Consider the following 13,825-nt stretch of genomic DNA (forward strand, 5'->3'; position numbering starts at 1 on the left):
AAAGTGACACAATTGCAAGAGAATAACCCTCATTTTCTGTCTTTTTTTTCTCCTCAGTGAAGCACCTGGTGAGTTTGTTCCTTTTAGCGGCCGTCTCTATAGAAGAGAGAGAGAGAGAGAGAGCGCTCAGAGTCCGCTGGAAGGCAGTTCCAACTCGTTCTTGCCATGGGCACATGCACTGTGAGTAGAATAGTGTGCGAGAGGATGAAAGAGAGAAAGAGCGAGTGAGAGAGAGAGAGAACGCTAAAAGCTTAGGCCTGCACTTCAAACACGGGGAGGCAGACTGAGCCACATCTGCAGTGTGCTACCTCATTGCGCTTCATTACTTTGGGAAAGAGAAGGGGGGGGGGGGGGAGGGCAGGGAGAGAGAGAGAAGGTACAAAAAGTGAAATAAAGAGAGAAAGGAAAGGGAAAGAGAGCAGGGATAGGGAAGAGAGAAGCAAGACATAATGCTTAAGTATCCTTATGGCAGCTTCTATGTATACTATACCTAACCGTTATGTCAGAGAGAGAGAGAGACAGAGAGAGAGGGAGAGAGAGAGAGAGTGAGCGTGAGAGAAAGCAACAGACAGAGAGAGAGAGAGAGAGAGAGAGAGGAAAAGCAACAGACAGAGAGAGAGAGAGAGAGAGAGAGAGAGAGGAAAGCAACAGACAGAGAGATAGAGAGAGAGCATTTTCTTTGCACCAGAGAGAGAGGGAGGAAGAGAGCCAGAGAGAGAGAGAAAGCCAGAGAGAGAGAGTGTGTGTGTGGAGGGGCACACTGAGAGAAAGGGAATATGGAAGAAAGAAGAAAGGAAATAAAACAGTGGCAGCCATTGTGCAGCGTTTTTTCTTCTCCTGCCTTTTATGTCCCTGACTTGAGGGCCGGGGCCATGATAAAGGGGTTGAGAGCAGTCGGAGTCAACTTATTTGGCCTCGTCTAGGCTGGAGCACCACAGTAACAAGCAAACCCAGAATTACTCTCTGGATGAAGACTCAACTCCCACAACCATTATTATGAGAACAAATGCAGCTGCTCGCTCACATTCTCCCACAAATCTTCACTGGCTTGTTATAAGATGAAGAAATTCTTTACTCAACTTGTAACTGAAACTGAAAGATAAAAAAACAAACAAACAACCCCAAAAAACAAGATGAAATTCCACAGATGAAAGTTCCTATTGTAAATGCAAATGAACCAAACAGAGGTTCCTGCTCAGCGCAGAGTTCTTGTACTTGACACTTTCAAAGGCGCTCCTGCCTCAGGTGGCATTGTTTTACTTCCCTCAGATCGTATTTGGAGAGAAAAGTCTCCACAGTTGAATAAGTTAATGCCTTAATTATGCAATGAAAAGATCAAATAAGAAAATGTCTTGCCCCATAAATCTGCTGGGGAATATTACAGTCAGATGTGTTGGCCCAAAGCTCACCTACCCCCTCTGATGGCTCCTCAGATTGCATTATTCATTTAAATATATTAAAAAGAATTGCAAACACCCAAGAGATAGGATCAGTTCCCTTTGCCTTTCATAATAAAGACTGTCTCCTTCCAGGTTATTAGCTTTGCTCTATGATCAATAGTCATTTGATAAAGAAAATGCTTACGGCACCTTGTCTTTTTATACTTAAGATGCAACAGCACATGAAAGCAACTTTATAACCCCCTCCCCCAAATAAAATAAATAAAATGTTAATTTCATGCAAGACGCCAAAACTGCACAGCTTGAAGTCCAACCGGAGCTGCAGTGTGCGACTCGGAAATGCTACTGCTCATCCCAATTGACATTCCGAACATGCAGGTTTTTGTGGGGCTAAGAACAAAAATTGAATAATTCATGCTCAATAGGGAAATATGCGAAGGGAAGTATTTGTGTGTGTGTGTGTGTGTGTATATGTTATCTACCTGAATGTGTGTGTGTGTGTATGTCTCTCTCTCTGTGTGTGCGCATGTGTGTTTTTTGTGTGTGGGAGTGTGTGTGTTTCCCTGTAAATGTGTCTATATGTGTATGTGTGTGTGTGTGTGTGTGTGTGTGTGTGTGTGTGTGTGTGTGTGTGGTGTACGGGGTTTGGACAGATCTACCTGGAATATGTTGGAGAGGTCACGCAGGTTGAAGATGTAGTGGAACTTGATGGCGGTGGGGAGGAAGGTGGCGGTGACACGCTGGTGGAGGGCCAGGGCGAGCTGCACCAACTGCGGGGTGCCCTTCTGCAGCGCCGGGCCGAAGCCCTCCCCGCGCAGGTGCTGGCTCAGGATGCTGGAGTAGATGGTGTGGAGGGCGTCCGCGCCAGGGAAGCACAGGGCAAACACCGAAAAGTGTCTCTGCCACCAGAGAGAGAGAGAGAGAGAGAGAGAAGGGAGAATGGAAAAGAGAAAGAAAGAGGGAGGGGAAAAGAGACAGAGAAAAGGAGAGGGAAGAGAGAGATAAGGAGTGAAAGATGCAGAGGTGGAGAGGGAAAGGGGGTGAAATGTGAAGTGTGGGAGAGAGAGAGAGAGAGACGTGAGGGGTCAGGAGCACAAACACACCAATACAAACAAGACAAAGAGGGCTGCTGGTTCCCTTAAGACTAGGGAAGGGAGGCAAGGGAGGCGAGGCTCAAGGTCCACACCCCCGGTCACACAAACAAGACCTCTGCCTTGCATGCAGACTACTTGATGTCTTTTCACACAACTACAGTATCGACCCGAGGAAACACAACCACCCTTCCCACCAGACTCACCACCACAGGCAGACTTTATGGACGAGGATTAAAGCCCATTCCACCAGGACAAAACTGAGTTTGGAAAGAAGAAACTTACTTTGTTTTTGTGATTTAGATTTGGCCTAGGCCTATGATCTTTGTTTGAGAAGTCAGCTTTTTAGATGTCTGTGCAAGAAATCGTTCAGTTGCCTCTTGTCTGATAGATCCACATTTATAATGCATTATAGACCTACATATGGACCGTGGGCGACTTTAGTCTAAATGTGAGTGAGAATGATTCTGTGCGTAACGTGAAACGTGTGCATTTTAAACATTCTCAACCAAACAAATCCCTTCTAAAGGTGGAGCACCTGAAAAGACTCTTTGAACACCAAATGAGAGTGGTACATTGGTCAAGTTCTTCACAGGTTTGATGAGGAAAGCCAGCCTCATTGGCATTTTTTTTTTTTATCACGAATCGGTACAAACATTTAACGTCTTCAGTCGTTATTTGCTCATCACAAAATTCAGAGGCCACAAGACTAAGACGCCTCTGGAGACTGTCTTACTTGATCACGGAAATCTACGGACAGCGTCGCTCCGCGAGTCCAACTCCAGTCACTTTTCCCCGGATGTTTTGCCAGACTCGAGAAAAGGCCAAGCCATTTCCCACTGCTGTCTGGTGCATGCCTGGGCTCATGCTCACACTGTGTCCACCAGCCCAGAACGTAAACACACTTCACCGGGAGCGTCCAGCTGAATAGCTGGGGCATTTAGCACGACAGCGTGGCAGTGTGCTAGGTTTGAAATAAAAACCAAAACAAACAAAAAAAACAAGAAAAAAAAAAACACGGGACACCTCTCGAGTCACCTCACTGAGTGTCTGAGGCTGGATGTAGTTCATTTCCAAGACTGAGATTGGGACCAGGGGTGGACCCAATTTTGATCTCTTTTGGTTTTCCAAAGCATGCTGTTATAAAATCGCATACATCACACATTCATGGGCAAGATGTTTGATGTCAAGATCTGTGCAAGTTCATGATGAAGTCACGCTTCATAGTGGAATATGCATATGATCGAAAATGAAAATAGTCTGTTACAGTAGCTGCACTTTCAGTTGTTCAGTTGTGCATGCAAAACATGTAAAGTAAGCATGTTAAATGCTTGTGACACAATGTTTTTATTCTTTACCAACTGGTTTTACAAAGATAAAAAAAAAAAAATAATAAAAAAAAAGTCTTGATGGAAGTCAAATCTAAAGATAAATATAGTCCCCATGCATGCACGTGTCCGTCACTGTCTGAGTAACTGGCAGGACATATCTGCCATGACAGCCACTGCTGTGACAGTGACAGTAACCAGTGGTGAGGGCGGATTCTGATTCAGACGCTGGGACAAGTAAGGAAAGCCCACAGGGACAAAAGCAATGTGTGAGGTGTCACCTGGATTTCACCTGAGCGTGAAACAAGGGTGGGTGTTTTTTTTGTTTTAATGTGTGAACAGTCGTGAGGCTGAGTAGCCTTGTAAAGATGTCTTCCACATGAAGGGCCTGCATGATGGAGGTTATTTGCTGAGAGGGACAGCCTTCCAGTGTCTGATAAAATTCCATCTGTCATCTTTTGATGTGTGTTAATTGAGAGGGATTGCTTCGTGTGTGAGTTATTTATTTATTTTTGTATCTTTTAAACCAGACCAAACTCATCTCTTGAGGGGACCAAAGAGAAGGTTCAAAAACTGGGGCAAACCCTCTGAAGCTAAACCTCTCACGCGTGGGAATGCTGACTTTTAACAAGCCCACCTGGCAGACCACCTGTACAAGGGGAGCTCCAAACCTCAGAGACAACAGCTTGGGGAACAGTGGAGAAATGTACCCCGAGACACCGGTGTGCAGATGGGCGATAAGAATTAATACTACAGGTGTGTTAGAAAAGCTGAAATGTTCTGGCCTTCTGTGTGTGTGTGTGTGTGTGTGTGTGTGTGTGTGTGTGTGTGTGTGTGTGTGTGTGTGTGTGTGTGTGTGTGTGTGTGTGTGCATATGTGTGGCGGGTGTGGGTGTGGGTGTGTGTTTGTGTGTGTGAATATGTAGGGTGGGTGTGTGTGTGTGTGCGCGTGTTTGTGTGTGTGCATATGTTTGGTGGGTGTGTGTGTGTGTGTGTGTGTGTGTGTGTGTGTGTCTCAATACATCCAAGTTCGATGAGCGATGAATCATTTATACCACATGACTGGGAGTATATCCAATGTGCACACATGTATCACAATATGTTTATTTTATGAATTTGTGTGTGAAAGTGTGTGTACATGTACATATGTGTGTGTGTGTGTAGTACCTGCAGGCGTGGGTTGATGGTAAAGCTGCCTGCTGTTGGGTTCATGCAGGCCATGTACTGGACGCTGTGCACCTCCTTCAGCTGCAGCTTACTCCTGTCATACCTGATGAGACATGGCAGAGTGAGAGTCACACACACACACACACACACACACACACACACACACACACACACACACAGAGACAGCAACAGACACATACACACACCCCTCACGCAAACACATACACACATACACCCATACCCACACAGACACAGACACAGACACACATGCACACTCTCACATACCCACATAAATAACCACATTTGAATCTCACACCACTCACATACAAAAACACACACACACACACACACACACACACTCACACACACACTCACGTGAACACACACACACATAAACGTGAGTACACACACACACACAGGCACACACACACACACACACACACACACACCACTCTATAGGCACTGCCTGCCTTCACCCTAGAGTCCCCTTAGCTCAGAGAGCTCCACTGACTCCAGCTATTTCCCCTCCATGTCCCATATCTCTGATCCACCCCAGCCGACGTAATCCCTCCGACGCGATCTCTTCCCAGTCCCCTCTCACGTGTGACATCTGAAAACGCATCAACTACATCATGGTTCCACGTGGCGTCTGCCGTCCTCGGCAATGAGCCGTTTGGGTGAAATGTGAAATGTCACACAGATCCGCATCGTAGCTATGGATTCGCCACGAGGGGCCCTTCAGTGTGCCGCCGGGGACCCTAACCACACTCGGCATTCACCGGGTCAGAGGGGCCATGCGTCACCTATCCATCACTCCTCAGTGGGGGAGGGGGGCGAGGTGGGGAGTTCGTGCAGCAAATATAAACTGAACTGAACTGAGAATGTGAGCGGGGCGGCACGTACCAGTGGTTGTAGTCCATGTGCTGGCGGATGAGTGTGTGCGGCTGCACGGTTCCATAGGCGTCCACCTCGGGCATGTTCATGTCATCGATGAAGTAGATAAGCCGCTTGCTGCCGGGGGGGCCGTAGTTCCTCCCGGCCTTCTTCTCCAAGGGCTTCTCTAAAACCGCTGCAGTGGGGAGGAGGGGGGGGAGTACTTTGTGATAAGCATTTTTTCACATGAATCATACAGATATGTATGACTTTTACAAACACTTCCATGAGGTAGGATTTGTTTTTACAGAAATATAATTTCAATGTTATCTTGAACACTGACTGTATGCAGTATTTGAAGCAGCTTTTGTTCCCTACTGATATGATGCGAACAGATATGATTAATGTATCAAAAGCTTGAGATATAAATCGAGATGGACCCAATAAAATATATATATATTGAGATTGATGAAAGAAGTAATTTTGCTTTGGGTGCTTACCCGCAAAACACTGTCAAGGACAGTGGTATAAAATAACAAATCAAATCAATTCAAGGGAGGACAGAAAAAAGCTTAAGCGTAGGGGAAATTCAGGGGAAAAAAACACCACACACACACACACACACACACACACACACACACAAGGTCGGCGGCCCTCGTACCCTGCAGCATGGCAGATGTGGTGTAGTAGTTGAAGGGCACATTCTTGATGGCGTATTTGTCCGAGTCGAGCGAGCTCAGCTTGTCGCCCACCAGGACGGACTTGCCCGTGCCGGCGTTGCCCACCAGCATGACGGGCCGCCGGCGCTCCAGCAGCCGGTCCATGAAGTAGCGCACCCGGATGGTCTCGGAGGTAGGCACCAGACAGGCCTTGGGACACAAAGGGTTAAATGATGAGGGCTGGAGAAATGTACCCTGAGATACCGGTGTCCAGACGGGCAATAGGATTTAGGATATAGCACAGTACAGTGCTATAAGTATGTTATTAAAGCTGAAATGTGCTGGCCTTTTTTCATTTTCCAGTAAAAAAACACAGCATGTGTGTATATGTAGTTATTTTCCAGTGAAAAAAAATAGTGCATAAGTCATGTTTTTCCTACTGTGTGATAGCTTTGAATTTATTAAGAACAATTCTACTTCAATCTTATGTTACTCCTGACTTGAGAGTTATGGTCATGTAGGTTGACGGACCTGCAGTGGAATGTCAGGGTCCATCTCGAACTTGGGAACCATTTTGGACCAGGGCTCAAATTTCTTGGTGTCTGGGTCGATGTAGTAGTCAAACACGGTGCCCTGGGAGGGGAACTTGATGGTCTTGAATTCGGTCACCCACCATTTGCTGAACTCTACCCTGTAGTCCACCAGCTGTAACAGAACACAAACACCGCATTACCCAGGGAAAGGCTCCATTACTGGGAGGTCACGTAACTGAAACGCATGACATGACCCTGTATCACATCAGCCTTCTTCACAAAGACTAACTTTTAATTTAACTGAAGTACAATATCCCCACGATCCTTCCTTGTTTGTGGAAAGACATCAGCTAATTAGTGCTGTGTGTGATGAGTACTACAGCAGATGGCACAGATCATATTCATCCATCATTCCAGTATAAAATGGCTTAACTATAGAGGGGGAGTTTGTCATCTCTTTGTGCATCTATCTCTGTAACTTCAGAGGACGACATCTTAAAATGGCTGCCACACAAACCTGGTCCTGGAACATGGCGCCTCCAAAGGCCCAGATGGCGGCGAAGATGAAGTAGAGTTCATACAGCTCCTTGGGGCAGTCTGGAGGTGTGTGCTCCGGGGTGAGCAGGCACTCCAGAAGGTTACACAACATCTGGACCATGCTCTGCTCCGGGATGGGAATGATCTTCTTAAACCTTCACATCACATCAGGAAAATGTCAACAACTTTGAGTTGATGGGAAACTTTCGCAATTACACAAAACAAGGTTAAAATGATGCCTTTCCACTTTGATAGTTTTGCAGACCCATTTTACCCAAGTTTAAACGCCAGTTAAGTTTTTCCTATAAATACTGGTCATGTTCAAATACAGGCATAAAATATTGAAACCCTGGAAATGTCACTGGTGATGTATCAAAAGGAAACAATGTGAAGTATAAAATATTCAAGAGGTGTTACCTTGACCTGAGGGTCTCCAGGCACGGAGGAAGGTACTTATCAAACAGAATAGTTAAGTTAGCCTTCTCCGATTGGACCTCTCTACTGTCAATCCAGCTGGACACCGGTGGATTCCACCCCAAATCGGCAGGGTTGATATACAAGATACCTGCAGAGGAGTTTACATACACAACACATGCATAGTCAGAAACACAGGAGGTAAAAAGAGTGCATACTTCTCCTACTACTTCTTCCAGCCATGTCTCATAGGTTGGTCTAGGCTTCAAGCAGCTCACACTGAGGACCTCCAATGTGGATGACATAGTGAGAGCTATGCCATGTGTATGGACCGAACTCACAGAGAACTGAAGTACCAGAAAAGAAATGAGGATTTTTACCGCCACTGTGCACACACTGAATTTATTTCATGAAATCTCTGGTGGTATAATGATTTATACTTTCAAAAAAATACCATTAGCATTCACTGGGTGCAGAGAATGCAGTATAAGAAGGCGTATAAGAAACAAGCTAAATTATTTCGGCCAATAATGGCGAATGTAGGACATTATTGTCATGGACAGCAGACTTTAAGGTATTTTATTTTCACATGGAGAGAGAATCTGAGGTGAGGCAGCTCACCAGCTCGGGAGACTGTGGCAGGGGTGGCCGTGCGCAGATGACTGATCTCAAACACCAGTCTCATGGTGGGGTTGAGAGGAATCCGCTCATTACTGGCCAGAGTGAGGACCTACAGCACACACACACACACACACAGACACACAGACACAGACACAGACACAGACACAGACACAGACACAGACACAGACACAGACACAGACACAGACACAGACACACACACACACACGCACACGCACACGCACGCACACACACGCACGCACACACGCACACACACACGCACACACACAGGATGTGGAGTCAGTGGGAAGCCGTGTCTCCAGAGGGACGTGCTACTGAAGCTGAAGCTCAATGTTTTTTTTTTGAAAAGCAGACTGTACACATGAAAAAAAAAATACATTTTGAAATGACAGAGAAATATTCCATTATACAATTTGATGTGCATTTCTAATCCCTGTGCAGCCAGTTGTTCTTAATATTGTTTATGTTTTTTCTAAAGATGTGTCACTGGCATGGGCTGAGAGAGGGAGGAGGAATGATAACAATTGTCATGCGACCGTCAGTCTTTCATCTAAGGTTATTTGTGCAGTGCTCTGTGTTGGACAGGACACAACCACCGAGAGATGGATCCCTTTTTGCATATAATGGTACACCAATGCATTACAACGACATGACAACATTCCTTTTCCTGTCAACAAATGAGATAGGTATCCTGTATTCTTTAAATCGCATGACTACCATTCATTACTGGGCTGTTCTACACCACCTTGTGTTTCTCATTTATCATCAATAATGTCATTCATTTTCTGAGGTAACCCTCTTTTAGCTATGGACAGTTTGATGTAATTATATAACAGTGAGCTTATTGATAATCAATCTCCACGATTTACCTTGTTATCATCCATGACCGTGTTCAAAGACTCAATCCACATCGGATCGATATCTCCATCCAACACAATCCACTTCGGCCCATTGTGGGTGATATTGGCCAATTCACGCATGATATTAGAGAAGAGACCTTTGAGAAGACAGCTTGTGAGAGTGAAAATCCGCTGAATGAAAAGCAAGTGGCAGCCTAGTTACAAATGATGCTGGGAGACATTTTAAGGCATTTCAGCACATTAAAAACTATTTAAAGATTTACAGGGAAAGTTGAGGAAAGTGCTGCATTTCCCTCTTTTGCGTCTAAAATATATTTCTGGCTGCTCAACTGGATAATGCCCTCCCTCCCCCTACAACATTCCAAAATGTGATTTTGTCTCTAAAACTTATTTTGTTACATTACCTCATATCAGTGTCTGTAAGCTCTTCAGATACAAACTAGCAATTTTCAGCCACACACACCATCTCCAGCGTTTCTTATACTGCCAGTTTCCATCATCATTATTAACCAATCACCCTGCCAGGCCTCACCGTCCTTCCACTCCCGAGTGGCCGGGTTGATGATGCCAAACAGCTCGTCGTTGGTGACAGCTTTGGGGTTGAGGTCTGCCCAGACCGGCCGGCGCTTCATGTTGTGGTAGGTCTTGTTCAGGGACCTCAACACCTGCGACTTCCCCGTGCCAGCGTTGCCTACCACAAACACGGAGTGGCGGACCGCCAGCAGCTCCTCAAGCTGCACCACCTGAGAGACAGAGAGAGAGAGAGAGAGAGAGACAGAGAGAGAGAAAGAGAGAGAGAAAAAAACAAAGAGAGGAGAAAGAAATAGAGGGAAAGGAAGAGAAAGGGAGAGGGACCGAAAAAAAGAGACAGAAAGAGAGAGACAAACAGAAAGAGAGTGTGTCAGAAACAAACCTAGAAAAAATGAAACACTCACAACATGCACTACTGGGAATACATCTGCTACAGATGATATTTACTTTGAAAAAAATGAGCAAACACATTCCAGTCCCACCAAATCGTGCCTATTCTCTCTCATCATTTAGCGTCTGATAGTGCTACAACATGCGGCTCATTCTCATTGTCCAGTTAAGGCCTGGACTGGAGCCCTGTGTGTTGAGTAATTGCACACTGTTGGCTCTTTCTTGAAAAAAAAAAAACTCAATCGGACTTTAGCGGCCATTAAGATCTGTGGGAGAAACAACCCGAATGAACCCGACAAATCCCCTTTGTCCTTCATGCTGATGGCGTAATCAATCCATGGCATCGACGAGGCTCCCCGCAGCTTTCTTCACAGAGACTGGCATCTCAAAATCATGGATAGCCATCCCTTTGATGCACTGCCTACCAGGGGGTTGAGGCTAATGTTGGATCTGGGTGGTTAGCATGGCTGCTTTTTGGACTTTTTAGGCTGCACATCCGCAATCACTGGAGACAGAGGAGCGTTATCGTAACCGGAAAAAAAGTTTGAGGTGATTCAAACTGTGTTCGCAGTGCCCGACTTTCACCTCACCTCCCCTCCCCTGCCCTCAGTTGGAGTTTTGGAGACTGTGCTGTTCTCTATACTCCTGCAGACAGTGGCAGGGGTTAAATGCCTTCCCAGAAATGCTGTCAGCGTTGATGGAGTGTTATTATGTTGTTTTTCATGCTTCCTTGACCTGCCCGAGATTGCACTTATTTCCCCTGGCTCCAGCCGATATCTAAATCGTGCCCCGGTGGCTTACAAATTAGGGTCCGCATCTGGCACCAGAGGCACTATTACGCCGCGATTCTGGCCTTTGTTATATTTGCCCAACAGATCCGAGCGTGCTCATACCTGACCCTAATGTATGTCTTACTGTCGAAATGAAACAGAAGGTTTACTGCTCGGACAGGAAGGTGATGTGCAGGAAAATAAAAGGGGTGGTGTAGAGGTGGCCTGATTGCCAGATCCATCACGGTCCAGCTCATCATTCCGGGGAGTTATTCGGGAGACTCTCCGGGAGTAGGTCTCTGATGTATCCCACAGGCAGAGGGCTCTCTGTGTGTGTGTGTGTGTGTGTGTGTGTGTGTGTGTGTGTGTGTGTGTGTGTGTGTGTGTGTGTGTGTGTGTGTGTCGCTAGGCTATGTGCTGCCTGTCAATTACTCCCTAATGCAACTCAACAAGAAATCTGCACGCGCCTCATTCGGAATCATAAATCAGCCCCATGTCAGGGGTCTACGGGATTCACATCTAGCAGCGGATAAAAGGCTTGAGAGGGGCATTTTAAATGCCATTACGCCAGTCAAATGTTTGTGCGAAATACAAGGCTGGCACCATAGACTTGTGCCAGCTTGCCAATGAGGTTTCATGTGGGGTTTCCAAATACCAGCTGTTTCTGTTGTCACTCAGTAATGTTAATGCACCGTGGATTAATTCGTATTTTTGCCAAGTGTAATTTAATAACCTCAAATCAGCAGAAAAATACTTCTCTCGCAAATGGCACACATCCATTATGGGCCGCTGTACGTTATTTAAAAGAGCAATTACAGCTAAAAGCAAATATTTAACATGCTGAGAGGGAGAGAACTGCTTAATCACGCTGACTTGCACGCAACGCGCTCAAGAGATATATGGTCGGTATGCGGATCGTGATCAGGATTCATTACAGTGCTCTGAAATGTTTGTAAGAAGGATGATATATTGATTGATTTGCTGACCATATATGGATAGCTGGGAGTTAAAAAAACCTCACCATCCTGAAAAGCGAACTGCCATTTATTGGAATTGGTATTAGCGTTAGTATTACCGTTAGTATTAGCGTTAGTTTTAGTATCGTGGTAGCATCAGTAGAAGTAGTAGTGGTTGTTGTTGTTATTATTTTTGCTATTTCTGTCATTACTATGCTATTAGTGCTTTACTACTGCTCACCTTCAGCACGAAGTTGTCCTCAGCCTGCAGTTTGAGGTCTAGTACCGACTGCTTCACAAACTTCTCAAAGTCCAGGTCCCGTTTGCGGGGGACGTCAAGTGCCGGGAACAAGTCGACGATGAGGCCCATGAAGACGGGCATGTCGTCCGTCACGATCTTGGGCACGTTGAAGTCTCGCAGCGCCCGCATGAGGACCTGGTCCTCGGCCCGGCTGGGGTCCCCCCGCTTCAGGGAGCCGGCCACCACCAGGACAGATTTGATAGCTCGCAATCCCCAGTCATAATGGTCCTGTGGCACACACAGAGATACAGAGAAAGTTCTAGACTGATAAAAAGAAGCTGGATAGATGGCATATGGTAGATTTTAAAGCCCTGTGGAATATAACATTATACGGTATACTTAAAAACCATGCATAAAACTACATTCTAACTCTTATTGTTCTTTTTCTTAAAATGGCAGCATGTCAATATCTCTCTTATACTGTATGTACATAACTGATTTATGGGATTTGGCATAAGAATGCACATGAAAACAGCATCTTAACAAAAATCTGCACTGATCAATATAATAACAGTGCTGCATTTTGCAGACCCGAATGGGAGAATATCATGACGTGCGCACACACACGAACACTGGCACGTTAATGTATTTCTTCAAGCTGCACAGTATTGCCTCCAAGGCACCCTTTGCCAAATTGGATTTGTGCCATTTTATATATTTTATAAGTATTCTTTTCCCTCAAACTTTTCTTATTGTGCACCAAAAACAACCAAAACAACCATGCATTATATCACCAGCGGACCTAGATATACTTGTGTTATGCAAATCAGATCTGTCGGATAAAATAGTATGCGTGTAATAACGTAGCTGAGCGGTTACCTATTTAAAATGTGCGAATGTCATTTCAAGATGCTTAAGATCCATTTGGACTAGTACGGTGTGGACTAGTACAGTGTGCAAGGGCACTACACTTAAACCACAGTAAAATATGATTTTAATCTGACTAAGATATGCCAAGGTTGTATTACATTTGAAAAGACCTGACAAAGATGTCCACCTCAACAAACTACTCATCATGTTTCATAACCCTGCGCTCAACATTACTGTTGAGACAAGCAAACACCCCCACCATCTGTCATAACTGGGATGGCTGAAGTGGCCATAACTCCTGCAACTGGTCTAGACCACTAGAGCTAGACGTCAGCCATTAAGATTATTTAATGTTCTGATGCTCAATTAAAAACCTTTTCAAACAATGCTGTGGAAAGAACTGGAGCGATTAAATGGAAATGTTGGCCTGCATTTGCCATTAGCTTCTGACAAGCACGAGCGGGCGAGCGGGCGAGAGAGAGAGAGAGAGAGAGAGAGAGAGAGAGAGAGAGAGAGAGAGAGAGAGAGAACGATGCGGTAGCTGTAGCTATAGCCATAGCGGGTGAT

The 13,825-nt window shown here is 45.4% G+C and overlaps 1 protein-coding gene across 1 annotated transcript in view; it reads right to left on the reverse strand.

Annotated features, from left to right (window-relative positions):
* LOC105888876 (dynein axonemal heavy chain 9) overlaps positions 1-13,825 on the reverse strand; it is a 102,093-nt gene that overhangs the window by 59,290 nt on the left and 28,978 nt on the right. Inside the window, exons 31-41 of the mRNA XM_012814636.2 lie at positions 12,389-12,676; positions 10,033-10,243; positions 9,510-9,637; positions 8,623-8,731; positions 8,005-8,152; positions 7,568-7,742; positions 7,049-7,222; positions 6,520-6,727; positions 5,889-6,054; positions 4,986-5,088; positions 2,060-2,299 (exon numbers count right to left, since the gene is read on the reverse strand). Coding sequence (XP_012670090.2) covers positions 2,060-2,299; positions 4,986-5,088; positions 5,889-6,054; positions 6,520-6,727; positions 7,049-7,222; positions 7,568-7,742; positions 8,005-8,152; positions 8,623-8,731; positions 9,510-9,637; positions 10,033-10,243; positions 12,389-12,676 — 1,950 coding nt within the window. The remainder of the gene's footprint in view (positions 1-2,059; positions 2,300-4,985; positions 5,089-5,888; positions 6,055-6,519; positions 6,728-7,048; positions 7,223-7,567; positions 7,743-8,004; positions 8,153-8,622; positions 8,732-9,509; positions 9,638-10,032; positions 10,244-12,388; positions 12,677-13,825) is intronic.

This window comes from Clupea harengus, chromosome 23 (genome assembly GCF_900700415.2).
Source record: "Clupea harengus chromosome 23, Ch_v2.0.2, whole genome shotgun sequence".
In the NCBI taxonomy this organism is placed as follows: Eukaryota; Metazoa; Chordata; class Actinopteri; order Clupeiformes; family Clupeidae; genus Clupea; species Clupea harengus.